This window comes from Patagioenas fasciata, chromosome 14, assembly GCF_037038585.1.
Source record: "Patagioenas fasciata isolate bPatFas1 chromosome 14, bPatFas1.hap1, whole genome shotgun sequence".
In the NCBI taxonomy this organism is placed as follows: domain Eukaryota; kingdom Metazoa; phylum Chordata; class Aves; order Columbiformes; family Columbidae; genus Patagioenas; species Patagioenas fasciata.
Window position 1 is genome coordinate 4,023,238 of NC_092533.1, and position 26,623 is coordinate 4,049,860.

The 26,623-nt window shown below is 54.3% G+C and overlaps 5 protein-coding genes across 8 annotated transcripts; 2 read left to right on the top strand and 3 right to left on the bottom strand.

Annotated features, from left to right (window-relative positions):
• Nucleotides 1-1,698: 1,698 nt before the first annotated feature.
• HIGD2A (HIG1 hypoxia inducible domain family member 2A) lies at nt 1,699-2,500 on the bottom strand. Its single transcript, XM_065849149.2, has 2 exons — nt 2,284-2,500; nt 1,699-2,053 (listed from the first exon to the last, which is right to left on the bottom strand). The coding sequence occupies exons 1-2, from the start codon at nt 2,483-2,485 to the stop codon at nt 1,887-1,889; spliced, it is 369 nt and encodes a 122-aa protein (XP_065705221.1). The 5' UTR covers nt 2,486-2,500; the 3' UTR covers nt 1,699-1,886.
• Nucleotides 2,501-2,552: 52 nt separating this feature from the next.
• On the top strand, nt 2,553-5,239 carry NOP16 (NOP16 nucleolar protein). The gene is made up of 5 exons (XM_065849061.2): nt 2,553-2,711; nt 2,890-2,998; nt 3,655-3,724; nt 4,433-4,539; nt 4,804-5,239. Exons 1-5 carry the CDS (start codon nt 2,605-2,607, stop codon nt 4,945-4,947), a joined length of 537 nt encoding a protein of 178 aa, XP_065705133.1. The 5' UTR covers nt 2,553-2,604; the 3' UTR covers nt 4,948-5,239.
• A 282-nt stretch (nt 5,240-5,521) lies between these two features.
• On the bottom strand, nt 5,522-8,861 carry ARL10 (ARF like GTPase 10). The gene is made up of 4 exons (XM_065849164.2): nt 8,089-8,861; nt 7,410-7,572; nt 7,020-7,195; nt 5,522-6,571 (listed from the first exon to the last, which is right to left on the bottom strand). The coding sequence occupies exons 1-4, from the start codon at nt 8,269-8,271 to the stop codon at nt 6,395-6,397; spliced, it is 699 nt and encodes a 232-aa protein (XP_065705236.1). The 5' UTR covers nt 8,272-8,861; the 3' UTR covers nt 5,522-6,394.
• Nucleotides 8,862-9,077: 216 nt separating this feature from the next.
• KIAA1191 (KIAA1191 ortholog) lies at nt 9,078-16,961 on the top strand. Of its 2 annotated transcripts, XM_065849191.2 has the most exons (7): nt 9,078-9,295; nt 9,374-9,564; nt 10,879-11,005; nt 12,332-12,456; nt 14,099-14,205; nt 14,542-14,678; nt 15,132-16,961. In XM_065849191.2, exons 1-7 carry the CDS (start codon nt 9,268-9,270, stop codon nt 15,338-15,340), a joined length of 924 nt encoding a protein of 307 aa, XP_065705263.1. In that variant the 5' UTR covers nt 9,078-9,267; the 3' UTR covers nt 15,341-16,961. The 2 variants fall into 2 exon arrangements, with proteins under 2 accessions (XP_065705263.1, XP_065705264.1); XM_065849192.2 differs by lacking the exon at nt 9,374-9,564 and having other exon boundaries at nt 9,080-9,295.
• A 981-nt stretch (nt 16,962-17,942) lies between these two features.
• Nucleotides 17,943-26,618, bottom strand: SIMC1 (SUMO interacting motifs containing 1). Of its 3 annotated transcripts, none has more exons than XM_065849236.2 (10): nt 26,435-26,618; nt 24,180-24,944; nt 23,757-23,974; nt 22,312-22,381; nt 21,720-21,865; nt 21,111-21,290; nt 20,503-20,631; nt 19,436-19,592; nt 19,270-19,354; nt 17,943-18,372 (listed from the first exon to the last, which is right to left on the bottom strand). In XM_065849236.2, the coding sequence occupies exons 1-10, from the start codon at nt 26,528-26,530 to the stop codon at nt 18,152-18,154; spliced, it is 2,067 nt and encodes a 688-aa protein (XP_065705308.1). In that variant the 5' UTR covers nt 26,531-26,618; the 3' UTR covers nt 17,943-18,151. The 3 variants fall into 3 exon arrangements, with proteins under 3 accessions (XP_065705308.1, XP_065705306.1, XP_065705310.1); XM_065849234.2 differs by having other exon boundaries at nt 23,757-23,977; XM_065849238.2 differs by having other exon boundaries at nt 23,757-23,977; nt 26,302-26,438.
• Nucleotides 26,619-26,623: the final 5 nt, after the last annotated feature.

Genomic DNA, 26,623 nt, shown 5'->3' on the forward strand with positions numbered 1-26,623 from the left:
GTCATCTTTCTGCTTTGGCAACACACATGGGTGTCTATAGGAGAACCCACAGCTATGAAGCCATCTGTGAAAAGGACAGTGCTGAAGGAAAACCACATCCTGCAGAAGAAAACAGGAGCGAGGGGAAGGGCCAGAGGGTTTGCGCTTGACAGAATGAGCAGAACCTGCAGCCCTGCATCCTCCTGCTCTGCGGCCCTGACATGGGGGAGCAAAGCCTCACTGCTCACCAAACCCCTCTGGTGTGATCCAAATCATCCATCGCCTACAGCAGGACTTGCAGCTGCCCGTGACAATGTTTGTCACTGTGCTGGTCTGACTGAAATTAACTTCATGCAGTTAGGAACTTTATTTTTTTGGTAGCTAGCACAGTTATTGTTTGGATTTAGTCTGAGAATAACAAGATAGCATCCTGGGACATAATTAATGTTTTTCTCAAAGTAACTTTCCAGCATTTTTGAGTTGGAATGAAAAGAATGTAACAACTAACTGTTATCTTAGCTGCTGTGTGGGAGACCAAGGTCTTTCTGGGCTCTGTATCTGCAGGTGTGAGGCAGCTGGGAAGTGGGACATGGACGTGACAGACCTTGACTGACATCCAGGCTGATCAATGCAAATATTCTGTGCCATTAGCATCGTGCTTGATATTTAGTGGGAACTGGGTTTTCTAGCTTGGGAGACCTGTTCTGTTTCTGCTGTTTTGGTGGAATTCTGTTCCAGGGTTCCTTTAGTTCAGCCTTTTGCTGTTCTGTAGTGGCCTCTGGACATTTCTACCTCTGGACATCTTTCCCTCTCTCTCCCTGGGATCAGCTGTTGGGGACCAGGATGCTCTCTCTGCGACTGGCTGGTTGGTGCAGATGGATTTCACGAAGAATTGCACTGAGTATCACTTATTTTATATGTATTATTATTAGCAATATTTTGTTATTTTATTAAACTGTTCTTAGCTCAGTCCATGAGTTTCTCCCTTCCCTTTTGATTCTCTCCCCTACTTGGGGGTGGGGTGAGTGAGTAAGCAGCAGTGGTTTTCACTGCTAGTTGGAGTGGAACTGCGACAGTCACGACACAGGCAGCACAGCTCCCTCTGGGAACAGGTCACTTGCTCAGCAGCCAGTTCCAGCTCACGCGAAGCAGCGAGCAGCGCAGGAACCAACCCCAGCAAAAGCAGCTGAAGCAGCAGTGCGTCCCAGAGAACGCAGCCAGGCCCTGTTTTGGAAATGCAAGTTCCCAACTTGTTTTCATGGGGAGTTACATCTCTTGTGTCCTGCTTGCATCACCACAGCTTCGAGGCAGCCCTGTCTGCTCCCTTTCCTTCCTACACTGTTTACTCTTCTGGCTTTAATGCTCTGCAATCCAGCATCAGTCACAATCTCATTTTATTACTCACCGGTTGCAACTCAACAGATTACATATTCTCCCCAAACCACTCAGTTTCTGCTTATGAACTCTGTCCTGCCAGGATCAAGGCATAAACAGCGCTGATCCTTCCTACCCTGGCAGCTCATTTCTCAAATGTTGGTGCATTGCCTAACTAAAGCCACACCTCAGTGCAGCCCACGACCCACAGGACACAATTTTAACGGACCTGTCACAGCAAGCAGGGACTAGTGGTCTGATGGAGGTGAGGAGCCTTAGTGATGGCAGCCTCTGGTGTTGCAGGAGGATTAGCTCTCAGAGAATAAAAAAATGCCACGGCCCAGATTTCACATTAATCACAGAGGTGTATTAGCCACACTTCCAGCACCCTGGAGCACAGAGCCTCTCTGACACTGGCTCCACCAAGACATCACAACTGTCTCTCAGAAAACTCCATCTGCAGCCAGAATCCACCCTGCCAACCGGGACACAGGCTGGCAGGTACATGCCCCCAGCTCCTCTCTTGCCTGGCTTCACTGTTTGGATTTCATAGCTGTCACCACCATGCCTCCCAGGAGCGCCGCGAAGGTGAAGCCCTGGGCCAGGATACGCGCCCGCATCATCAGCTGCGACCGACGGGTGTTGCCTCTCTTGAAGCTGATCAGTCCGTAGGTCAGGACGCCGAGCGTGCAGAGGCAGCCTGGGGAGGAGGACAGAGGGACGGGTCAGCGGGGCGGGGGCTGCGGGACCAGCTCACGCCTCCTCCCGCCCCTGAGCGCTGCCGGCTCCTTCGACAACGCCCCCCAAACGAGCCGTGTCCCCCCAAGCGCAGCCCCCGCGTTCAGGCCCAAGCGCGGCCGCTCCGCTGCGCGCTGCCCCAGCCCCACCGCCCGGGCCTATTCCCCGTCACCCCCGGGCGTTCGCCCTCACCGAGGGGCACCAAGGGGTTCTCGCGGGTCTTGCGCAGGAACTTCTCCCCGAAACCCTCCTCGGCGAACACCGGCAGCGGAACGGGCTCCAGCGGCGGGGGAGGCCCGGTCTCCATGGCTGCGGCGCGCAGGGAAGGTGGCGACTCGCAGCCCTCCTCGGCTGCCGTAGCCAGGAAGCGCCGCGCACTCCCGGCGCAGGGCATGCCGGGGGTTGTAGTCCGCACGGGTACAAGCAGTGGGCGGCGCTGCAGGCGCAGGACTACACTTCCCGTGGTGCCCCGCGGCGCGGCCCGGCGCTCGGCAGCAGCAGCGTGGGGCCGCCATGCCGAAGGCGAAGGGGAAGGGCCGGCGGCAGAAATACTCCTACAACCTCAACCGCAAGCGGCTCTACCGCAGCGCCCGCCGCCGCGCGGCCCCGCGCATCGCCTGGTGAGCCCGCGGGCGCGCGCGCACGGGGGGCGCGGGGCCGCGCGTGGGCTGTGGGCGGGGCGGCCGTGAGTCCCCCGCCCCGTGGGGGACCCGCTGCGCGTCCCGGTGGGTGCTCGGGGCCGGGTGTCCGCGGGGAGGGTGAGCGCGGCCCGTGACGCTGGTGTCCGCTTCCCCGCAGCTCGCACATCCGCCATGCCTGGGACCCCACCAAGTCGGTGGCGCAGAACCTGGCCGAGATGGGCCTGGCCGAGGATCCCAACAAGGCCGTCCCCATCCCCAAGAAGCTGGTGAGTGTGGCCGTGCCTGGCCGGGGGGGGCTCTGCTGGGGCTGCTCCTTTGTGAAGGGGTGGAAGGTTGGGTCTCTCCCAGGACATGCAGCCAGGCTGGGGAAAAGCAGTGAGGAGAGCATGAGCCAGGTGGCTTTGGATCAGTCTCTGTAGATGGATGGGTTTCTTATCTTTGTTGATATGCTTTTCTCACCGGGATCCTGGCCAGGGAACAAGCTACGGTGCCACGGTGAAATAATGGACTTTAGAACAGGTATAAATAACATCAGTCAGTCTCCTGGGCCTTGCCAGAGAGAGAGGGGTTGGGAACGCTGCAGCTGAGTTGCTCCTGGTGACAAAGAAAGCCTCTTTGTGTACAGCAGCGTCAGTGGACGATGCTTCCAGGTGAAAGGTGGCCCCATGAAACATCACACGCATGAAGAAAACAGGAGTGACCTCGTTTGCCACTTGTCTCCTTTCACACCGTATTGCTGGGTGACAGGCTTGCCCGCAGGCTGGCTTAATGGCACAAAGAAGGCTCTGCTTAAGACAGCTGAGATTTCGTAGTCCTTGCAGCTGCTGTGTAAGCAGCTTGAAGTTTCGCAAGCAATGTATAGGGACACAGCTCTCTTCTCAGTGGGCATTTCTTGACTTGCCTTCTCTCTTATTTAACACAGGGAATGGAAGTGGAAAGCAATGGACGGGAGCAAGGAAAAAAAATAGTGCGGAAGCCCTACGTGGTGAACGGTCAGTGCTGCTCCTGGCCTCTCCAGGGAGCCCTTCAGCATCCCCAGCCCTGGCGAGTTTCCTGCCAAGCCACACCACTGCCATTGCATTTTTGGGGTTCTCCCGAGGCTCTGTGGGTTATTTTGTCTCTCATCTTTGTGCTACTGGACTGTCCTTAACTGCTGCACTGTGCTAGGAAAGGCTGTTAATTCTTGTCCAGGCTTGTGGTCTTGTAGAGAAGTTACCCCTGGCAGGAGTCAGCTTTGGGTTCCCAGCATGGCCAGAGCTGAACTGTGTGCCAGGACAGCAGCTCTGCCATTCCCTTGTATCCTCTGTCTCATTAATTTCCTTTTCCCTCCCGTGCTGCTTTTCTCGCTGCATTTCTACCTGCAGCCCCCAAGAGGGCTCTTGTCACTCCAAAATGTGCTGGTGTGTGGCATCAGGGTGACAAGAAGCTGTGGCTGCAGTACCCTGCATGTTTTAGCGGCAGGCTGGGCAGCTCTGAACAGTCGTGCTCTGCAGCCTGGGCAGAAAGGTTCTGTGTGGTGTGAGCTGGAGAGTGATCGTGCTGGGAAGCAGCGCTATGTGTGTGGGCAGCTGAGCTTGTGCTGCTGGAACCACCTCCTTTCTGCAGTGCTGGTGGGGCTTCATCTCGGGAAGAGTCTGGGGACCTCGGAGGTGCTGCTTGCTTCCCTCCCCTGCTTCATGGTGTCTCTGTCCTCTGCCTAGAGATGGAATATGAGGCCAGTCTCCCTGAGAAGAAGTCAAACACGCTCTCAAGAGACCTCATTGACTATGTGCGGTACATGATACAGAACCACGGGGAGAACTACAAGGTAAGGACTGGCTGTCCTAGAGCAAGGGGCATGCGGAGTGATTCACTCTGGGCTCTTCTGCAGGATGGGAATCGCTAATCCTCGCTGTCCTGTTTCGCAGTCAGCTGATTGTTACAGGGAGGCAGCACTTTGAACCTTGGCTGGATCCCTGTCTGAGTCAGGGAGGATCATAGCCGGCCTGGGTGTGCCTTTGGAGTGTGCCTGGCATGGTTTGGTGTTTGCTTTTGGGGCCACTCGTCTGATTTACCGTCTCCTTGGTCACAGGAAATGGCTCGAGATGAGAAGAATTACTACCAGGATACTCCCAAGCAGATTAAGAGAAAGATCAATGTGTACAAGAATTTCTATCCTGATGAGTACAAGGATTTCATTGCGTCACTCAAGCAGGAGAAGATGGATGTGCAGTGACTGCTCTTTTTCTTCAGGTTTACCTGCGAGTACAGGCTTGACATGACCATTTCCTGAGCTGAGCAGGGACTGACAGGTGACAGTCCCAGGCTCAGCACCAGCACGCTGAGCTACACAAAGCTTCTGGTAATGGAGGGAGGACCTTCATTAGACAGAGACAGTTATAACCAGGCATGAAAGACTCTTGGCTGTGGCTTGTGGTGTTGGGACTGAATGGGCCATGCGGCTCCCTTTCTGTGCAGCAGCCAGCACTTCTTTTGCCTTGTTAAAATAAACTACTCTTTCAAGCTGGTGTGAATGTCTTACTCATTGTCTCTCACGTGGCGCAGTCCCGCTTCAGAGAGTTCCTGGTGCTGAACCCTGGGACACGGGCACTGGGCGCCTGTCACCCCCAGCAGCAATGGTGCTGGGGGCCCACAGGGTACGGCAGCACTTGGGCCTTTGCCAATTTCCCCATAAGCAGAGGTTGAAGCAGGGCCATGGGCTCCCTCCCTCCCCCTCGAGCGATGTTCCTGCCTGCAGCTTGAGAGCATGGGCTGCTGGCCCTTCCCTGCCAAGGAGCCGGAGGACAGTGCAGTGATCAGCCTCTTTTATTGAAAAAAGAGCAACTGTATGAAAGATTTCACAGCAGAGACAGGCCGGTGCGTACTTGTTTCCCTGATGTGCCCTCCAGGTTTCACGATTGGTTTTCCAGGACCCTGTGGGCACTGGGCCCCGCTCCTTCCCCCCAGGGCAGATGAGAGGCAGGGAGACAGGCAGGGGGATGTGTCTGCTGAGCGCAGCTCCTCCCAAACAGCCCATCTTTACCGTTGCTCAGGGTGAAAGGGCAGTGCAGGGCTGCCTGATACTTGCCTTCATCTTTCCTAAACAGGGCTTTAAATACAGAGTTGGGGGAATTGGGAGCTGTGCTCAGCCCTGGTGAGGAACGGCCTGAGTGGGTTATTCCCACTGGTGTGTGCTGCGCTGTCAGGGCTGCACCAGCAGGAGCTCCTCGGGTTTTTCAGGAGGGAGAGCCCCTCTCCTGGGATGACCTGTCCATGCTGGTGAGTGAAAGGGCCATCTCGCTTATTCAGCCCCATTCATTTCATATCCTGCAGGGCTGCAGTGAACGTGTGGGGCCCTGCCCTGTGCTGCACGTTCATGCTCACCAAGAGGTCAAAGCTGTGCTTGTGCCTCCGTCCCAAGAGGTATTTCGTCCCTGAACTGGGGGAGGCAGCTGCTCTCTCCCCATGGCAGAAAGCAGAGCCTGCTGCTCATGTTCCCTGAGGGCAGCCATGCCACAGCTCAACTCGAAACCTCGCGGGGTGCAATGAACACCCGAGAGCCAGCAGCCTGCTACCAGTGAGTCTGAGCTCCAGGTCTCCTCCTTGGCTGCCTCCGTTCCAGCGCTGTGGACCCCAGGAGGAACCATGCTGGGAGTGGGAGCCTGTCCGCCCCCCGTACAATCTCAGGGCTGGGAGAGCAGGGTGACCAGCAGACTCTTCACATGGAGGACACTGGTGGCAGAGCTCAGGCTGGCCCAGGTCGCACTGGTGGGCAGGAGGAAGAGCTCCCGCTGCCCACTGAGTGTGTGCAGGGCCAGCTCCTCCCGCAGCTCTGCCACGCTCAGGGCATCACTCTTGTCCTGCGAGGGAGAGAAGCAGCTGCTCAGGAGGGGAGCAGCACTGGGAGCAGTGCTGCCGGCTGGCAGGAGCCCCATCCTGCCTGTGTGGTCCTGGCAGGGATCGTGCGCAGCCAGGGCTGCCACGCTCCTGCATTGCAGTCGCTTTGGCACAAGCTAATGGGAAACAGCACCAGGCGTACACTTGCCTGTCTGCATGGGAAATATATTTCCCCTGGGGGATTTTGCAGGCTGGTGCCTGGGTGCTGTCATAAAACTCGTTAGCCAGGGCACTGGAAATAGCAACCGTGCCTCCTGATGAAGACTGGAGAAGACAGGACCCCAGAAATCAGATTTTGCAAGAGCCAGTGGATTTGGGGTATGAGGATTTCCCCTCAGGACCCTGGGGAGGGACAGTTTTGCTACAAACAGCCCTGGGAACAGCTACACGAACGGACAGACTGACACCCACCTGCTTGTTGGCCAGCACAACCAGAGGTAGCTGGGGCTCTGCAGCCAGCAGTGCATGCAGCTCCTGGCGCACTGTCAGCAGGCGGGACCTGTCCACCGAGTCCACCACGAACACCAGCACGTGGGCTTGGCTCAGGTAGTAGGGCCAGTACGCTCGCAGGTTCTGGCTGCCCCCCACTGCAGGAGAGGGGCAGGATCAGGCATCGGCATGGGGGTGAGCGGGGCTGCCATCTCCCTGTAGCACCCCGAGGAACCAGAGCTCCCACCGCCCAGGATGCTCCTGCTGCCCAGGTTGCTCTGCACCCCCAGCCCAGTGCTGGTGGGGACAGAACACCCTCCAGGCCATGCAGGCTCAGCTCTGGGGGACACATTGGGGCCAGGCCAGCCTTACCCTCCAGCAGGTCCATCTCCAGCCCCCCGACATATAGCTGGGCAGACTTGAAGCCGTGGGTGGGTGTGATGCGCTCCCTGGCCGTCTGACTGCAGATGTAGTGCAGGACGCTGCTCTTCCCTGCCCCATCCAGCCCCAGCACAAGCACCTGCCGCCAGTCCAGCTGTGGGGGCATAGGGGGGTGCAGGGTGGGTGGGGGCCGGTCCCAGGATCTGCAGCCCCTTGCTGAGGCAGCTGGTTGAGTTTGAGGGACAAACCCAGAGCAAGGGGTCCTGCCAGCCCCCCCAAGCCCCCGTCTCCAACCTGGTGGGTTCCAGAGGTCGTTTAGATCGGGGACCCTTTCCCCAGCTGCAGGAGGGTCCCCAAGGGCTGTCGTCCCGTGGAATATCGCTCGGGGGGATCCTGGTGAGAGATCCCGGGGGACCCAGAGCCCCCCACCCCTTTCTCCAGCCCCACGTGCTCATAGGGATCCTGCTGGTGATCCAGAGCTTTCTCCAACCTGGCGATCGCGGGGGTGATTCCCTCCCAGCCCCTCCGTCAGCTTGACGGTCTCTCGTGTGCGAGGAACCCGAAGGGATCACGACCCCCTGGCCCATCCGTGCCCGGTTGGTCTCTGGGGAGATCCCGACCCTGTGCCCTTCCCACCCCGCGATGGTCTCAGCGGCGGTCCCGCCCCTACCGCGTCGCCGGCGGGGGCTCGGTCCCACAACTCCCGCAGCTCCCGCTCCCACCAGCCGCTCCAGTCGGTGCCGGTGCCGGTGCGGAAGTAGATCTTCCAGGCGATGAAGAGGAGGGAACCGAGGGCGGCCACGGCGGCCCCCAGGGTCAGCGTCAGGTTCCGGAGGGCGCCGGCCAGAGCCATGCGGGACCGGCAGCGGCACCGGCAGCGGGACCGGCAGCGGCACCGGCAGCGGGGGTGCCCCCCCCCGCCAGTTGCGCCCGTGGGCGCCAAGCCAGCACAAGCTGTGCCCGCCTCTGACGTCACCGCCGCACTTAAAGGGGCCCCTCCGACCGCGAGGGGGAGGGACAGAGGAATGAGGAGAGAGATGGAGAAATAGTGGGGAGAAGATGGGGCGATGGTGAGAGGGAGGGCGGCAGCGGGGCCTCCCCAGCCAGGGCGCTGACACGTTAGCCGCTCCAAGGCCACACACCCAACCAGGCACCCGGCACAGCGGGCGCCCACAGGTTGTGCCTGCTGCTCATGGGACTGGTTTGTCCTGGCAATCCCTCCTGGGTGGCGCAAAGCGTCCCTGCCCTGCGCCAGGCTCCCTGGAGTGCCTGTGCCCGCGGGTGGGCTGGGTACCCCGCCGGGAGGTCAACACATTTTGCCGACAGAGCTGGTGCACGGTCGGGCAGGGGCAGGCGGTGGGTGTGCCGGGGCAAGCAGAGGCAGGCAGCACCCGCATGGCAGAAGGGCCCCACGCCGGTGAGGTCTGGGACGGACCGGGTCTGTCCCGAAACCGCCGCCTGGAGGGCCCGCTCCGCACTTTGCTCCCCATCTGTCAGGGACACGCCCAGACACGCCCCCTCCACTGAACCACGCCCCCTCCACGAAACCACGCCCCCATCATCATGCCTCGCCAATCCGCTTGTCCCCGTCTCGTATGGCCAGGACTACATCTCCCAGCGTGCCCCGCGCGCTGCCGGCAGCTCTCGCGGGATCTGCGCGCCCATAAGTGCTCTCCCGAGGGGGTGGAGGTCTTCGCGCTTACCTTCCGGCGGCGACGCCTCTGCTCTCGGGGGCTCTGCCGGTCGGTGTCCGGGAGGCTCCGCCATGGCGCCGCCCGGGCCGCCGGTAGCCAGCCCGCCGCCCCCCACTGAGCACCACTAGCCTCAACCGAGCCGCTCCGCCGCCGCCATGAGCTCGCGGCAACCGGACGCTCCCGGTAAGGCCTCACCCGCCCCCGCTCTCCCCACCGGCCCGGGTAGGCCGCGGCGCTGAGCGCGGCCCTGTCTGTTGGCAGCTCTGGAGCAGGGCGGCGGGGCACGTCCCGGCAAGATGTCGCTGCCCCTCGGCGTGCCGCGGCGGGCCTTCAGCTACGACGAGGGCCTGGAGGACACGGCGCCCATGACGCCGCCGCCCGCCGACCTGTGCGCCACCGTCCTCTGGAAGCAGCCGGTCATCCCCGAGCGCAAGTACCAGGAGCTCTCGAAGGTAACGGGCCGGCCTGTGGCCGCGGTGGCCCGGGCACAGGAGTGTCTGCTGTGTGCCAGCCCTCCTGCCTGGCCGGGGCACGGTGCTGGGCGAGTGGCCCGGCAGAGACCAGCCCCTCGGGCCCTGGGAACCCTCGAGAGGTGCTGGGACTAGGGACCAGCTTTGTTACCTGGTCCTGTCATGGGAACACTGAGTTATGGTTGAGATAGGCGTGTTCTGGGAGTCTCCTCACTTATCGGAGGCATTTATAAGTTAAAAGGTGTAAGCTCTAATCATGTGTAACGAAGCCAGGGCAAAAGGTTGGGTTTAATTTGGCTGTAGACTGTTTCCTATGAGGGTGGTGAGACATTGGAACAGGCTGTCCAGGGAAGCTGTGGATGCCCCATCTCTGCAAGTGTTCAAAGTCAGGTAGGACAAGGCTTTGAGCAACCTGATCTAGTGGAAGGTGTCCCTGCCTGCATCAGGCAGCCTGGACTAGATGGCCTTTGAAGGTCTCTTCCAACACAAACTGTTCTGTGAAATGACTATGGGGGGGATGCTTTGAGTGTAGAGTCAGCTCTTTTAAATGTAAAGGCTCTTTTCCAAGTTTAAAATGAAGTTAAATGCTGTTGAATGGAAGTAAATAACTGTGCATGGCTTAGAGCTTAACCTCTGGTTTTCACCTCGTTCTGTTTTAAAATTATTCTTGTGGAGGAAGACCTAAAGTTGTGTTTTAGCACAAAAAGCATTCTTTCCAGTTAGGGAACAGTATCTCCTGTGTTATGAGGAGGTCTGTATTTCACAGAATTTCTTGTCTTCTATCACTCATTAGCTTTTCTGTGTTACTAGGGCCTTGTGATCAATGGTAGAGCTATGAGCATTAGATAAACTGAGCAAGAAACTGAAGATATAAAGGATGTGTGGGAAAACAGTATCTAAACATGAGCCGCTAATTTGTGTGACTGCTGGTCTGTGAATATCTGAGCTATCTGTGGGAGGGTGCTCCTGCTCAATTGACCTTGAAGTCCAGTTTGCAGTTGTGTCCAATTTGCAGATATGATCTGTTTTCTTTCCTGTTGACCTTTTTGTACTGAGACTAATAACTTGTTGGCTCTGAGCTCAGTGTGTTTTAAATGTTGGATGAACATTGCTTGTTAATTGCTGAGAATTGTAAGGTTCAAACTCTAAACATTCCTCGGCTATGGTGGGAACAGCAAATGGGTTTCTTCCCTGGGATAAAGGCAAGCTGCTAGTGCTTGAGTCGTTAGAGATGTGCCTTAGCAAGGTGCTGAGATACTTTCTTTTGTTAAACTGTACCTTGCTTCTTCCCCACAGATTGAGGAAGGGGATGCTGGCGTGAATGCACCCATAATGACTCCTTCATCGTCCACTGAAAGTGTGAACAAGGTACCTGTGGTGAAGGCCAAGGCCACTCATATCATCATGAACTCTCTCATTACAAGTAAGAACTCTTTGCTCTAACGGGGTGTGGGCACATGGGTGTGCTCTGGCTTGGTAATATCTCCAGGTAGCTACCAGAGTTTTGGTGCAGCTTGTGGTGTTCAGACCGACTGTGCTCTTGAACTAGATGTGTTTTTTGGAGGACACTCCTGGAGGGAAATGTGGAATCAGGGAACATGCCACATGTCCTGCCTCTGTATTTGCAGGTGCTGGAGGTGGGTGATGAGGGGGAGTGCAGGGTGTGTTATCTGCTGATGGGCACTGCAGCCCAGGCCACCTTGTTGCTGGATTGCAGAGGTGGCTGCTGCTGCTACTCTGCTTATTAACTTGCTATTTCTGAATGACAGGTAAAGCTCTAAAATTAATCAGAGTGGTGTGGAGAGCTGACATATGGTGCTAGTGGAGCACTTGCTGGCATTTATGTTAATAGCAGCAGCAGCTCTCCAGCTAACAGTAACACTTTAAAAAAAAAAAACCTCATAAATCATGATGCTTTAAAATTGAATTGAGTCAATAATGTTTGCATTGAGGCCATGCCTGTTTACAGCAAGAAGAATTATTTATATGTTAATTTGTCCCTGCTGCCCCTTCTTTTAGCAGCTGAGAGCTGAGCTTTACTTTCCTCCAAGCAGTGCTTGCAAATACTACTAGATTTTCAGACCAGCATTTTGGAATAGCTTTATATTTGCATTTATTTCTGTTTTGGCTCAAAAATAACCATCACATCAGAAAATAACATCCAGGAGTATAGACTTCCTGCTGCAAAGCAGCTTCTGTTCTAGTCTAATGATAAAATCCTAATGTAATCAAAACCTAAAAGTGTTCTTGTGCAGTAAGAAGTCAGGAGCTCCAACCTACACCGCCTAGGAAAACCATTCAGTCACAAGTTGGAAATAAGCAAAGGTCCTCTATATATAGTGCAATATCCCTGCAAATAACTTTAACATGGGAAGTGTTATCTCTTTTAAATAAGACAGTGGACTTTTCCAGTAATATTTTTGTGCTCTGACTCCTTTTGACTTTTTTTTGGAATTCCACTAGGGAGTGAATATCTTATGCTGGTAGTGGGGGGCAGAAAAGTGCTCATGTTTTTCAGAAGTGAAGTTGATATCAGTGTATTAGATGCTGGCTCTGTATTTGGCTGAAAAGTTTGGCTTATTTTATTGAATCTGGAATCTTTCATTTTGCTGCCTCTATCAACTCATCACAACACGTAGGTATGAATCATGAAATAGGGGTCTTACATTCAGTTGCTTAAGTTGCCTTTGTTTGCTGGAACTATTTGTGGTGGCATTTCTGTGTGAATGTGTGTTCTTGTCTATTCCAGAGCAGACTCAGGAGAGCATCCAGCGCTTTGAGCAGCAGGCAGGGCTGAGAGAGGCTGGCTACACTCCCCACAAAGGCCTCACTACTGAGGAGACCAAGTACCACCGTGTGGCTGAGGCAGTCCATGTAAGGCTTGTTTTGTGTTGGCTTTCTCTGTGTAGGTTGTGTACCAGTTAACACCAGTCTGGTGATATAACTGTGGGAGCAAGTTGCTTGGACTCTCCTTAAATGGTTTACTCTGGAGGCTTTTGTTAAGTTGATGCAAAAGTAATGGTGTTTTTGGACCATGAATTTTACATCATTGTAACTGGGCTCAAACATATATTTATTAATCAAAATAGGAACTGTTACAGTCAATACATTTTTGTCAATCAGAAGTAAGTTTGTTTATTCCTGTAGTGTAAAAATCTGTGCTTTGGGATTTGATGAACTTGTCAAAATTTTCTGCTTCCTGCTGGTTGTGGAAGCATTTTTACCTCCAAAAAGTCGTTGAGATGATTGAAGAAGTGGTAGTTGGTTGGCAAGAGGTCAGGTGAATATGGCAGATGAGGCAAAACTCTGTAGCCCAACTTGTTCCACTTTTGAAGCATTGGTTGTGTGATGTGTGGTCAGGTGTTGTTGTGGAGAAGAATTGGGCCCTTTCTGCTGACAAGTGCCAGGTGCAGGTGTTGTGGTTTTTGGTGCATCTCATTGATTTGCTGAGCAGGCTTCTCAGATGTAATGGTTTCTCCAGGATCACTATGAGTCTAGTTTCTTCTTACACCTCTGAGTGGTGCCCTGCAGTTGACTTGTTGTGACTGTTTGTCCCAAGAGTACTTCTAAACAGTGCATTTCTGGTCTGGAAGCTAGCAGATGAAATTTGGCTTGTCTATTACTGGAAATAAAGACAAAGGTCTTGAATTGACACCTTTCTGATGAGCTTAGTTGTCCACAATGATCTTGCAGCTGGAGTTTAATAGTGAGCTCCTCAACTGTACTCCTACAAGGTCGAAGTTTCAGAAACAGTGTTGGTGAATAGCGTCAGTGGGGCTTGGATTGCCCCAGGAAACTTCCTGAGAACATGCCTGTGTGTTGGTGTTTGAACTATAACTGCCCTTCGGGTGACTTTTTCGAAGTTCAGTTTGTACTGTTGCACTTGTAATAACCTGGTTCATGTACACCCAGTTCCTGTTTTCCTTAGGACAAGCTGAACTCTTCAAATGCAGTTTGTTCTAGAGCAGTGTTTCCTTCCTTTTATGAGTTACTTCTCATGGTCTAGTACTCTTAGACCTTGTACCCTCTGTATGAGGTCTGATCTCACCTTCGTTAAGACAACTTGTGGGGCTGAGAGCTTTGCTCTGAAAAGCACTGCAGACAAATGTTTGCTGTGGCATTTCCACTGGTTGCCAGGGAGCCAAACTGATGTGTGAGCTTGCTCTGCAACATCTGCTACCTCCCTATGGCTGCTGGGATTGAAGTTCATTACTGTTGGGCAGTGACTGTGAATTGCATAGTGAGCTGCAGGTGTTATTTTACATCCTCTAGCCTGGAGGATTCATCTCGAGCATGGTGGGCTTCCAAAATACTTATATCTGATGTGGAAAGAAGCTTAAGGGGTGTATACAAGTATTGTAATACTGAGTTTAGCTTTAGGTGAAGTGACACTTAAATAGTATATCACCTGTGATAACAAGAATTGTCCAGCTTTGACAAGAAAACTGGCTGTTTGTTCCTTATGTCTCATATTTAAGTTCTGTTGCTTCTGTGTTTCTCTTGCCTCTCCTAACAGAAGCTAAAAATGCAGAGTGGAGAGATGACAAAAGATGACAGACAGACTTCTTCTGCTCAGTCCACTCCAAGCAGCACTCCCTACTCCTCTCCCAAGCATAAAACCAGGTACTCTGTTCCTGGCAGGCTGCTGCTGCCTTTGGTTTCCTATAGGCTGCTGAGGTGGGAGCTGCTACAGATAACCTTACCCAGCGAGGGAGTGTCTAAGGGGTGAAATTCAGAGCCTACTGTGTTGGATAGATCCAAATATTGAAAGTTTGTGGAACTTGAGTGTATGTATATTCATCCTGGGTGGTAACAAACCTATTAATATAATTTAAATTGCCCCTGATAACTACATGTAAAGTTCCTGGCACAGTGGAGTCACTTGAAGTATTTGTCACTTGAAGTATTTATTTATACTTCTCAATTATATTTATATATGTCTCAATGATCTTTTTCCAGGGGTTGGTTTAGTCAGGGATCCTCTGCTTCTATCACGGGCCCAGACTTTGCCATGGAAGGCAGTGGGGACAAATTGCCATCTGAAAGATGGAGCTTTTTTGGACCCAAGGCCATCCAGAAATCCACAAATGATCCAGGTATGTAATCTAAAATCTCCTGCCCTGCAAAAGCTGGGGGAGAACTGTCACACAGTGAACTTGATAGCTGTTTCTGGAGCCTTATCCTGTTTGCCTTGTTACTTTCTAGGACCACCTTGTGAATGTGTGCTATTTGTATAATTTCTGTGCCTAAATATAAACCAGTTGGGTAAACCTATGCTGAGGGTATGAAAGCAGAAATAACTTGCACGGAGCTGCAGTGGAAGGGCAGGGTGTGGGGTGACAGATTTTTACTCTTTTCTCTGCTGTCTGGCAGAACCAGAACTGGAAGAGTCAGCATTGATGTGGAATAGACTAGAGATGCGCAAAGCTGTGGTGTCTTGCTTTCTGTAGTGTTGGGCATCAGTGGTGCTGCTTGTTCCTGGCAGCAGTGGAAAAAGGACTTGGCTAGTTTTTCTGGCTCTTGCTTGACATGATTTTTTTTTCCATCAGGAGGTTTTACCATCCAATCCTATAAGGGTGCCCAAAAACCATCCCCGATGGAGCTGATGCGTGCTCAGGCTACTAGGATGCCAGAGGATCCAGTCACCTTCAAACCACCCAAAATGGACATTCCGGTCACAGAAGGGAGGAAACAATCTCCACGTTCCCACAATATCAAACCTCGGGATCTGAATGTGCTCACTCCCACTGGGTTCTAGGAAAAATGTTTCTGGGGTCTTAGCTAGACCCCCCAGCTAACCCTCAGCAGGCCAGAGGGTGTCTTAGGCTCTGCTTTCCTGTTGTGCTGCAGTAAAATAGGGAAGTCTCCCTTCCAGCTCTTCATCTCAGAAAAAAAGTTGTGACTGTCCTCCTAAAACCGGTCTTGGAAAAGCTCCTGCACTAGTACTAAACCAGTGTAAATCATCCTCTGTCATATTGCACCAGTTTGGTCTGCCGGGTTGCACCAGATGTGCTTCCCAGTACCCTGCACTGCAGTAAAACCTTGAACCAAGTTTTGTGGGACAGACCTGCATGTGGTGTGTGAGCAGGCTGGCTTGTCTGTGTTCTGATTGTCTTGTCCTGCTCAGTGCTGAAGTACCCTCAGGAGCACCATGGTTTTGTTTGGCAGGTACAGAACACCAGTGGAATATGATCAAAATAAGATGGGGCTAAAAACTGGACCATTAACTGCCAGAAAGGAAGTTGTTCTGGGAATGTGGTGGGTTGGTTTTAAATGGGGCACTCCCTTGTGATCCACTTCAACATCTAGAACTGCTTTTGCCCTTGGATATTTATTTTTTTAGAGGAAAAGTGGAGCAGTAACCATTCTAAGATGCTCTTAATAGGCAGGGAGCAGAATCTAATGGGGCTTGGCAGTAATGAGGAAGAACTGTTGCTTTTCCAACTCTTCATGTGCCTCCAAAAAGGTAGAAATGACCAGAGTTGGTGTGGCTTGAACCAAGTAATCTTCCTCTCTTCTTTCTTCAAAACAACACTGTCCTACCTTCTGCTAGACAACAGACTCAGATGTTCTGGCACTCTGGGTACTGCTTGGTATCTTTTTTCTTCTTCTCTCTAGCATCTTATATGAGTTACATAGAAATGTATTGGACACCAGGGGCACTTCTCAAATAGGGTGGTTTTGTTTCATCAGCATTAAACACATTTTCCACGGCTGCAGAAGGACTGAGGGCAGATCAAGGATAAACATTCCTCCCTGCTATGACACAGCTCTATGTCATATTTTGGCCAGTTACTGGGAACAGCTAACATTTGCTTTCATAAGTGGAAGAACTCCTGTCTGCCATCTAATCCCTTAAGCATTATTGGCAGTGTTGCTCTGTCATCCTCGTCTCTCCTGTGACAAACAGGACAGAGAGGTCTCCTCTTGATCTCATGGTTGCATTGTGGAGCTCCCTCAGCCTTTCCATAGTGGTGAGGTGGCAGCAGCTGCCTTGCGTCTGGTACTGGAAGCTTCTCTGTTGCCAGGACATTATACAGAGGTTACTCAACAGCTGGTAACTGTTTAACTCTGGGTTTTTTGCTTTCTCAAACCAAACATCCTGGAGGGTGAGGGTTGGCTCACTTGGCTAGCTGCTGTCCCCTCTGGAGAGGCACGTTTTGTGGCTCTGCTTCCTCTAGAGCTTCAACAGCACTGCCAATGATGTGTTGTGTTCAGTTTCCCACCTAACCAAGCAGTTTTCACTGTTGCTATTCATTTGCACCTTGGCAATCAGTCTTGCATTTGACATTAATTTATTTGTTGTCTGTATTCATGTCTCTAGTGTGTGATCTTTTTATTTTTGTTTGTTACAAGAAAATAAAATCCTTGTGAATGAAGGTCTTTGGTGTGCGTTAGTACTGGTAAAGCATCTGTGGAAGAGATATGGGGTTGTCCAGTGAGTGTGGGATCAAGGTTCTGCTGATAAGGCTGTGGCAGCACTGGGGTAAAATATTTGCTTTATGAAACTCCCTTTTGACAGACTAGGTTTAAAGCCAGATTCAGCCCTAAGGGCTTGTGCAGATGAAACTAAACATGAAATCTTTGTTTTCTTGAGCTATTTAAGTGGTGATTACTTTTTTAATGTTCCTGAGATTGCTTCTCGTGCAGCTTATGTGCTGTGTTTGCACCTGTTCTGTGGAGGTGGGCACAGGGCTGGGAGCCAGGCTGGTGTTCACCTGGAGCTGCCCGGCTCCCTGTGGTGTGGCCATCTCTGTTTTGCCTTCCTCTGAAAAGTTTGGGTACTTGGGTACCGGCTGCTCCTGCAGGCCTTGGTTACACAGGCTAATCTTGTAGTTTAGTTTGGAAAGGCTGGGGTTAAAGTGTGATGTTCTCATTCTACTTTCTGTATTTTACTCCAACATTGTTCTTGGGGATGTGACCAAGATATGAGAAAATAACATCCATAACTATGGGCCTTTTGCTAGAATGTGCCTTCTTTTCCATTCAATCCAGTTAAAAGGACCTAACTGGAAAACATACCTGAATGTGCACACCATGCAGGATGAGCCACTTTCTAGAGTGGGCAGCACTTGGAGTTTGCACTGTTGGGGATGCTTCTGGCTGCTACTCCCAACACAAACTTCTTCACTCCTCTCTGGATGGCTTATTTCTGGATTAGAAGAGAATGCCCTCACCAGCTTTTTTTCTTAAATGTTAACATCTTTCCCTAAATATTGAACAGGTATTTTTGGCATTTTGCTTGCTGTGTGAGCTACTGTCAATTTGTGGCTGTGCTAGTTTAATGCTGTCCCAAGGTACAGCTGACAGCTCTGCCCTTCCTTTGGGCAGGGCTGGCACCAGGATGGAAGAGTCTCAGCAAATATGAAAATAATTTATTTTTTTAGGTGTACAAAGTGCCTTGTAAAACTGTAGGATGAGACAAGTTTGAAAGGAGATTCTGAGACCATGTAAACCAGGTGTTTTTCCAAAGAAGTGTTTAAACAAACTTGAGACTGCAGCGTAAGGTGGGGGTTTTATAGAGGAAATGTGAAGTTCTTTGTACCCCTTGCTGCAGTGGTTGTCCCCATCAGGTAGCAGTGACAATAAGGAACAGCTCCCGAAGCAGGCACAACTTCTCCATGATCTGCAAGGGAAAAGGCGGCCCCAGGACCTGATGCATTCGGCTGATGAAGTCCTCTATCTTCAGTTGAACGTCCAGGTGGCTGATGTTATCACTGTCCTGGAGCTTGGGCTTGACTTTCTGAATGATCAAGTCCATCCGGTCATTGAGGGAGGTCCGTAAGTGCTCTGCAAGAGGAAACACTGGTGGGACAAGGCACTGCACAAGGGGCTGCCTGACCTGTTCAGGGACAGATGGCAGCAGGTGGCACTGCAGGGAGGAGCTGCTGGGAACCTGCTGGTCCTCTCACAAGACCAGCGTGGTGGAAGAAGGTTCTGTACCCTCCTGGAGCTCAAATCTCCAAGTGGAGAGAGCCCAAGAAATGGGGATGGAACAGGGTTTGTAGCATCCTTTTCTCCTGTGGCAGACTGAACAGCTGTCCAGCTGCAAAGGGGAGTCTCCAAAGACCTTAATGAGAGTGACCATCTAGGGCTTCAGGGAGAAGACTCTGCATGTGTGTTGGTGGGTTCCTCTGCCTTCCTCCATGAAGGCTTTAACCCTGGGCTAAAGTAGCTGGGAAGAGACGTTAGGAATTGTCTGGTAAAATGACTTCAGGGAGTGTTTGTGACTCTGCTGCTCTCCTGCAGTCAAAAATGCTGCTTCTTTCATGGCTACTGTGAGTGGCGTTCTTTGTCTGGTCTATTAAGTGCTTAGTGTGTCCTGGCTTTACTCTTTGCCTTTTTTTAATCTCCTAAACCACCGTATTCTTCCACCTATTGTGTGTGTAATTTAGACACTAGTGGGTACAGAGCTCCCCCCTTTTGTACTTCCCAGTGCTGGGACTGATCCTTTGGGAAACATGCTATTTTTTAGGTCCAAGTTAGGTGCTCTGCTTGATGCATCATTGCTTCTTTGCCCTGTCTGCTAGAAACAGTCACTAGCAGGGATGGAGGCACGTTATCTTTCTAAGACTGAGTGGCTGTGAGTTCAAGAGTGATGAGAAGAGAGCAGGAAGGGCACTTCAGCTGTTCTACTGCAGCCTCTGGAAGAGATCATGTTTATTAAGGCCGGAGCAGGCAGCTTACCCAGTGTTACGTTTTGGTAGCTCAGCAGCAGCAAACTTAAGTACTGCAGCATCTCATCCCATCTTTGCCATGTTGCCATTTCCTCCTATGACAAGAGACAGTATTTGGTTATTAGAAGAGGTTTTCTCAGCAGAAAGCAAGGCAAAGGAGAGGTTGGCCTGGGTACCTGGTAATGCAGCAGCACAGAGGAGTGACTCAGGAAATACAGGATCTTGGCCAGAGACAAGGGCAAGGTTGTGGGCACATCGCAGCTATGCTGGAACCACAGCTCTAGCAGTTTGCAGCGCAGGAGCTGGCTCTCCATTGTGTTTAAGAAAGCTTCCCTGGAAGACAAAAGGGACTTACTTTAGGGGCAACTGCTCCAGTGTGTGCTGCTGGTGCAGGTGTGGGTGACTGCAGGGGCTGCCCAGCAGTGCAGTGGAAGGAAAACCACTAGATGTGATGGAGACCTTCGTAACACAGGCCGGCCATGAACTTGTTTATGTCCTTAGGCCTGACCTGTGGCGACTCAAGGTCAGTACAGTCTGTGAAGCAGGTTTAGCTGCTTCACATCACCCTGCCCAGCAACCTCTGTCAAAGTTACCCATTTCTGCTGACTGCAGAGAGGAAAACCAAGCGTGTAAAGTGGGGTCAGGGCCAGCTGCATGTAGGACATCTGTCCTGGGAGGAGCAATGGCTTGACTAGACCCAGTGTGTGCTCAGAGTTGTGCTGAAAGGGCTGCTTGCTGGGCTGGCAAACATGGGTTTGAAATATCTGTGGGTCTAGTGGTCTCATGTCTATACTAGAGCCAGTCAGGCCCTTGTGCTTTGGCTTCAGATATTGCATTTCTCAAAGAAGCAAACAAAAGCATGTCAAGGCAAAGCTGCAGGAACTGCATCATATTTCTGAGAGCTTCTCAGTTGTCCTTGGTAACCAGTGATGTGTTTGCTAGTACGTGACGATGCTGATGTAGAATGCTGATTTTCAGACCCTCTTTACAGTTTTAAGGTCCTGTGACTTTAACAAGTGGGACAATCAACTTCTCTCAGCAGCACATGAGCTGGGGAGGTGCCCCCCTCTGGTGATGTTCTGTCCCCATGGGATGTCAGTCCAACAGCCATGCATTTGCTGGCTGGGTCATAAATGAGTCTTTCTATACCCTGTGGTACTTTATGCATCTAGACTTGGATGCAAATCAGGAATAAGACCATTGCTCATACAGGCAGCTGCTGCCTTGTATGTGTTTGTCTCACCTTTGGCTTCTCAGGGGAATATTCAGTATAAATGGGAATATCACATCTGCGATCTTACAGGAACTGCAGTTGGGAGATTTGTCCACTTCCACTGCCATGGACAACATCCGCTGGAGCAGGAGCATCACCCTAGGTTAGAGACATAGTCAATGCCAGTAGACAGCACCCCTCAGTTTGCAAAGTGAAGCAGTGGGGATGGCGCCTAGTTCACCCTCATGTCTTGCAGTGAGGGATGGAGTGGAATGTAGCGGGCTGGATTTGGTATCTCTTGGTGGCTTTTGAATCTGCTCCTCTTGGAAGCAAAGTTAATCCCCAGATACGGGCCCTTGGGAGGTCTCAGTAGCTGTACTGAATGTTGGTGGAGCAGGTTGGGGCAGCCTGGACTGTGGGTCAAGAGCTCCAGCTTTATGCTACACGTAAGAGGAAGATGCTCACTGATCCAGTTTCCTACCAGGTGAGGAAGTCTTTTGCTCCCCAAGTGTATGTCTACCCCAAAGGAGAACTTCAGGTATGGCCTGGCTTCCTGACCCAATAGGGAGAGAGTCTGGCTGCTCCCTGACCTGAGGCCTGTGACACTGCCAGCAGGAGTCAGGGCCTCTGGGACTTACTTCTGGGCAAAGAAAGCTGGTGGAGCCACCTTTGCTTGGTCGGTGCTGGCCGGCTGTGCTGCGGATGAGCTGTGTTCGGCCCTTGCTTCTTTTGGAGAGGATGCAGTTTCTTGTGGCTGCTCCTGGGGCTGGGCAAACCCAATTCCTGTAACTGCTGCAACCAACCATCCAACCACCTCCCTGGGATAGAAACAGGAGTTAGCAGGGACAGGCCTGGTTTTGCTTAATTACAGCCTCCCCTTGGAGCTCAAGGAAAGACCCTGAGGATGAAGAATACCTCCCACCTGCTTGGACAGGGAGTAGCTTTGAGCAGCAGATTTTATGCTTGTCAACAGGACTGCCTCCTTCCCAGCCCTGTCCTGAGCAGGGCAAATCTGACCTTGTTCCTGGGAAAAGCCCACTAGACTGTGGCTGGAAATGCCTTGCATAATCTCTGCTGGTTTGCTTTTGTAAACGTGCTTCTGTTCTTTATACTTGGGTCCTACACTTGCCTCTGTTTCCCAAGCTTGTTTCCTGGAAAGTGTGAAAGTCTGACCTGCAGTCTCAACAAGTGTTCCCCTGCCCCTCAGCATCTGGTTAGAGAACAGGGGAGCAGGAGGAGTCCCTTACTTGACATTGTTGAAGCACGTGTCACATGAAAGTACTGTTTTGGCAATTGACTTCTGCAGCAGGCGCAACCTCAGGTTGTGCTGGAAGTCGTCCTCCAGGGTCTGTACCACGTACTGCAGGAAGAGGAGCCGGCCAGGGGATTTCTCCTGAGGGCAGATGGAGACAGTGTGAGCCTGGTGGAGATGCAGGGTCAAGGAGCACCAGGGAATTTAACTGTGTTGGCAATGGGCTGATGTACATGACTGAGGAGCAGCTCCAGGAGGGGCTGCCTGGCTCAGGCAATGCCCCGGGAGCTTGGCCGGACCTGTTCTGCCACTGCACTAGGTCTGTGGCCCACAGAGGCTTTGTCTGTTGCTGTGTCTTCTTCAGATGAGACAACCTGCCTGCAGTTGTGCAGCAGCTCTGGGAGCACCACCGATAAAAGCAGGAGACTCAACTGGCATTTGCTGCCCTCAGTGGCTGCAATAAAGCCCTGTGTTGGACTGGCCTGTTCTGCAGCGGAGCACGACCATGAGGCTGCAGGGCAATGCTTACCCTTGGGCACTTGCATGCTGGATGATCCCTGCCCAATGTGACACATGGTGACAAGTACCTGGTCCTCCATGATGTATTTCAGCAGCGCCCAGTCCCATCCCACCGTGGTGGCGTTAGCTGGATGGAGCCTGCAAGGACAGCACTGTCCATTTGTGCTGAACTACTTGACTATCTGCTGCAGGCATGGCAGCCCCCAGCCCTTCCCCAGCCCCCACTTGCTCAGGGGCCTGCCCTGGCTTTTCCTCTCCAGCTTTACTCTCTCCCTTTCTCCTCCCCTGTTCATGTTCATTTTATGGAAGCACCCAGCTGGGGCTGTACTCCATGGGGAGGCTCAGGATTCCTTGTCCTGTGGCCTCACAAAACATTGTGCCCCTCTGTGGGTACCCTGAGGGCAGCAGGGAAACTGCTGCAACCACCTGCAGCATGGCCCATGCTGCAGCCCATGGCCCATGCTGCAGCCCATGGCCCATGCTGCAGCCCATGGCCCATGCTGCAGCCCATGGCCCATGCTGCAGCCCATGGCCCATGCTGCAGCCCATGGCCCATGCTGCAGCCCATGGCCCATGCTGCAGCCCATGGCCCATGCTGCAGCCCATGGCCCATGCTGCAGCCCATGGCCCATGCTGCAGCCCATGGCCCATGCTGCAGCCCATGGCCCATGCTGCAGCCCATGGCCCATGCTGCAGCCCATGGCCCATGCTGCAGCCCATGGCCCATGCTGCAGCCCATGGCCCATGCTGCAGCCCATGGCCCATGCTGCAGCCCATGGCCCATGCTGCAGCCCATGGCCCATGCTGCAGCCCATGGCCCATGCTGCAGCCCATGGCCCATGCTGCAGCCCATGGCCCATGCTGCAGCCCATGGCCCATGCTGCAGCCCATGGCCCATGCTGCAGCCCATGGCCCATGCTGCAGCCCATGGCCCATGCTGCAGCCCATGGCCCATGCTGCAGCCCATGGCCCATGCTGCAGCCCATGGCCCATGCTGCAGCCCATGGCCCATGCTGCAGCCCATGGCCCATGCTGCAGCCCATGGCCCATGCTGCAGCCCATGGCCCATGCTGCAGCCCATGGCCCATGCTGCAGCCCATGGCCCATGCTGCAGCCCATGGCCCATGCTGCAGCCCATGGCCCATGCTGCAGCCCATGGCCCATGCTGCAGCCCATGGCCCATGCTGCAGCCCATGGCCCATGCTGCAGCCCATGGCCCATGCTGCAGCCAGCCCAGCCATGTCACAGTGGTGAAGAATGCATCTATGCTTCAGGAGCAAGGCAAATGCACTCCTCTGTCCTAGGGGGCTCCTTGGTGTCACAGGCTGTCCCTGACCCACCCTCAGACAGCCCTGGGGTGTGCCTGTTCTGATAACAGGAGGATCATCCTGGGTTACAGGGGAAATCACTCCCTGTTCTGTGGCCAAGGACCACAGAGAATAATCTTTATGCTTGTCAGGCCCCTGGGAGCACCTAGCCAGCCCCATGGCACCATGGCAAAGGGAACACGTACATTTGGATCTTCATCAGCAGCATGTAGGTGTCCTTCAGGATCTCCCCATGGTGGGGGTTCAGGAGGATCTCTCTGATCAAGTGGGAGATTATTTCTTTTGGGGGACGGTGCTGGCAGGAGACGAACTCGCTCAGGAAATGCAAGGTGCCCTCCAAGAAGTTCTCCTCCATGGTTGTGCGCACCATGCTCAGCTTCCCGCTGGGGATAAGCTCAGGTTTCTGCTGTGTGCAAGACAAGGCAATAGGTGAAAGGCAGCTCCCCAAGACACTGAGGAACCCGGCTGTGGTGTGGGACCCACTGTGAAGGGAACTGCAGTACTAGAGATCTTAACTGCATGGCAAAGCTTCCCCCAAAAGGGGAAGTGGAGCAGGGGCTGCCCCTGCTCCATCCTCTACCACAGCGGCTGCTCTGAACATTGTTTACCTGCTGTGTTTCCCAGTTGGGTGCTATGCCTTGGAGGAAGAGGTGCTGGACTCCACTTCTCCTGAAATAGTGCAGTTTGTTTAGCCAGGCCTTGCTGTCAGCCTTGGTCCTGGCTGCGATCACTTGCTGGATTGTTCCATGTGGTGGTAAGTCACTTGCTGCCAGCAATGGCCCTTGGACCTCCCCTGGGCTTGTGGGGATGGCTGGTACAGGGCTCAGCCTTGGGGGGAGCTGCCTTTGCTGGCAGAGGTGAGGAATCTCCTCCTCTGGGCCACCAGATCTCCAGCTGCTGCCGCTGCCTGGGGTGGAGGGGGATGGGGACAGCAGGTCTGAGTCCAGCTGCATGCTGGCCAGGGAGCCCAAGTCACTGTTGAAAGTGGTTGTGCTGCAGTTCTGCTCTGGGCTGCTGGAGAAGCTGCAGTGGCTGGAGGTGGGAGAGAAGCAGCTCCAGTTCTCTGTGGTTTCTGCTGTGTCCATGGTGGCACTGCGCTCCGTGGGAGCATTGTGCCAGGATGCCGCGAGGCTTGGCCCTGCTGTTGCCCCTGTTTCTTGCGTTGTGGTGGAGCAGAGCTGTGGATGGGACATGTCTGCTGCTGGAGCAGCAGGCAGCTGCCCGGGGTCCTGGTCAGCCCAGCCGGTGGCGTGGGGAGGGCTGGAAGGAGTGCTGCATGTGTCCTCTGTCAGGTCGATGATGGTGAGGCTGCTCCGTGGTGCCGGCTCTGTGCTCATGTCCTCACAGGTCAGGTCGATGATCTCCTGTGGGGACTGAGGGATCAGCACTGTCAGCAGCAGTGGCACCTGGGTGCCTCAGTCCTCTGCTATGGTGGCACTGTTGCCCCAGCACAAGGGGGAAAAGGGACACACTGGCACGAGCCCAGGAAGAGACACCCAGTGCAAAGATGCCACTGCCTGGCCGAGGGGATGCGGCAGCAGCCCCAGGCTCTAGTGTCAGCCTGCCCTGACTGCACAGCAGAGCCCGAGCCCAACCTGAGTTCTTCCCTGCTCCTGGCAGAGACAATCCCACTGCTCCCCCTGGCCAGCAGCTGTGTCCCCTGCTCCAAACACCCCTCAGCTTGGCCCAGAGCAGACCCAGCCGTGTGGGGGTGGCTGGGAGACCTCATCTGCTACACAGACACCAGTGGTGGGGAACCGAGCTGCCTTCCCATCTGTGGCACCAAGCCAGAGCTAACGCAGCCCCAGGACTTTGGGGACTCCCATCCAGGAGTCGCTGGGTGCTGCAGCACCTGGAGCTCCCAGGACGCGCCTGTCTGAGGGCAGCAGGAGCGGGCAGGGAAGGCAGCCGTGTCTGCACCACCGCAGGCAGGACGTGGCACCTCTCAGCATCTAAACATGCCCAGGAAGGGGCAGAGCTTTTTTGCTCTTTGAAAAAAAAAACCCACAACCCCTCAGTGCCTCAAAGCAGGAACACGTTTTGTGGGCAATTTAAATCAGTGTTTTTCCCCTGACTCAGACCTGCTGCCTTGCCAAAGGAGGGGCCGCATGTGGCCTGAGAAGGTGGCAAAACTCAGCAACCCTCGTCGGGAAGCCGGAGCAGCCCAGGAGGCTGCAGGTTGCCCCAGCTCCAGCCGGCCCTGCTGTACCGGACACCGCCCAACTGCCGGCGTTTGAACGCTGCATTGGAACCGGGGCCAACGGACCGTTACCCCCCACCCAGGGCTGTGCTGCCCCGGCAGCTTCGTGCCCTGGGCCACCGCCACACCGGCCCGTCGTCCCCCAGCCCACGGACTGGTCCAGGTGAGCAGGATGGTGGCCGCCCCACCACGGCCCAGGGCTGGACCCCGGCCAGGGGCTGTGCCCAGCAGGGTGCCTGGGGGGACTGAGCCCTGGTGCAGTCGAGGGGACGCGGACACTCGTGGCTGGGGTGCTCTGAGGGGATGCGGCCAGGGAGGGACCTCCGGGGGGACACACTTGGGGAGCGGGCCTCTGCTGGCAGGAGGTGGCCGAGGGGACCCGACCCTCCTGGGGGAGGCTGGGGGTCCTTGGGATATGTGGCTGGGGCCAGGACGGGCCTGTGAGAGATGCGGCCGAGGGTACCGGGCTCTCCGGGAACACACGGTCGGGGCTGCGGGGCCGCCGCTCCTGCCCGGCCTGGGACACTCACTGTGGGCTTTCTGTCCCCGCGCGGCTGCCGTCCCCGCCCGCGCCTCCGCCGCGACGGAAGCGCCGCCATCTTTGAGAGGGGCAGGCGGTGCCGCGCCCCCTGGGAGGCCCCGCCCCGGGGGCCACGGACTCACCGCGGGAAGCGGCGGGCAGCCGCGCCGGGGCCCGGGCGGCGGCGAGCGGCTGCCTTCAGCGTCCGAGTCGCTTATGAGGATGACGCTCTCGGCCATCTTCGCGGCGGGTGGCGGCTCCGCCCCCCACGGGCCGGCGGCGGCAGCGCCCGGGCTGCGGGCCGGGCCGAGCCGAGGGGGGCGCTGGCGGAA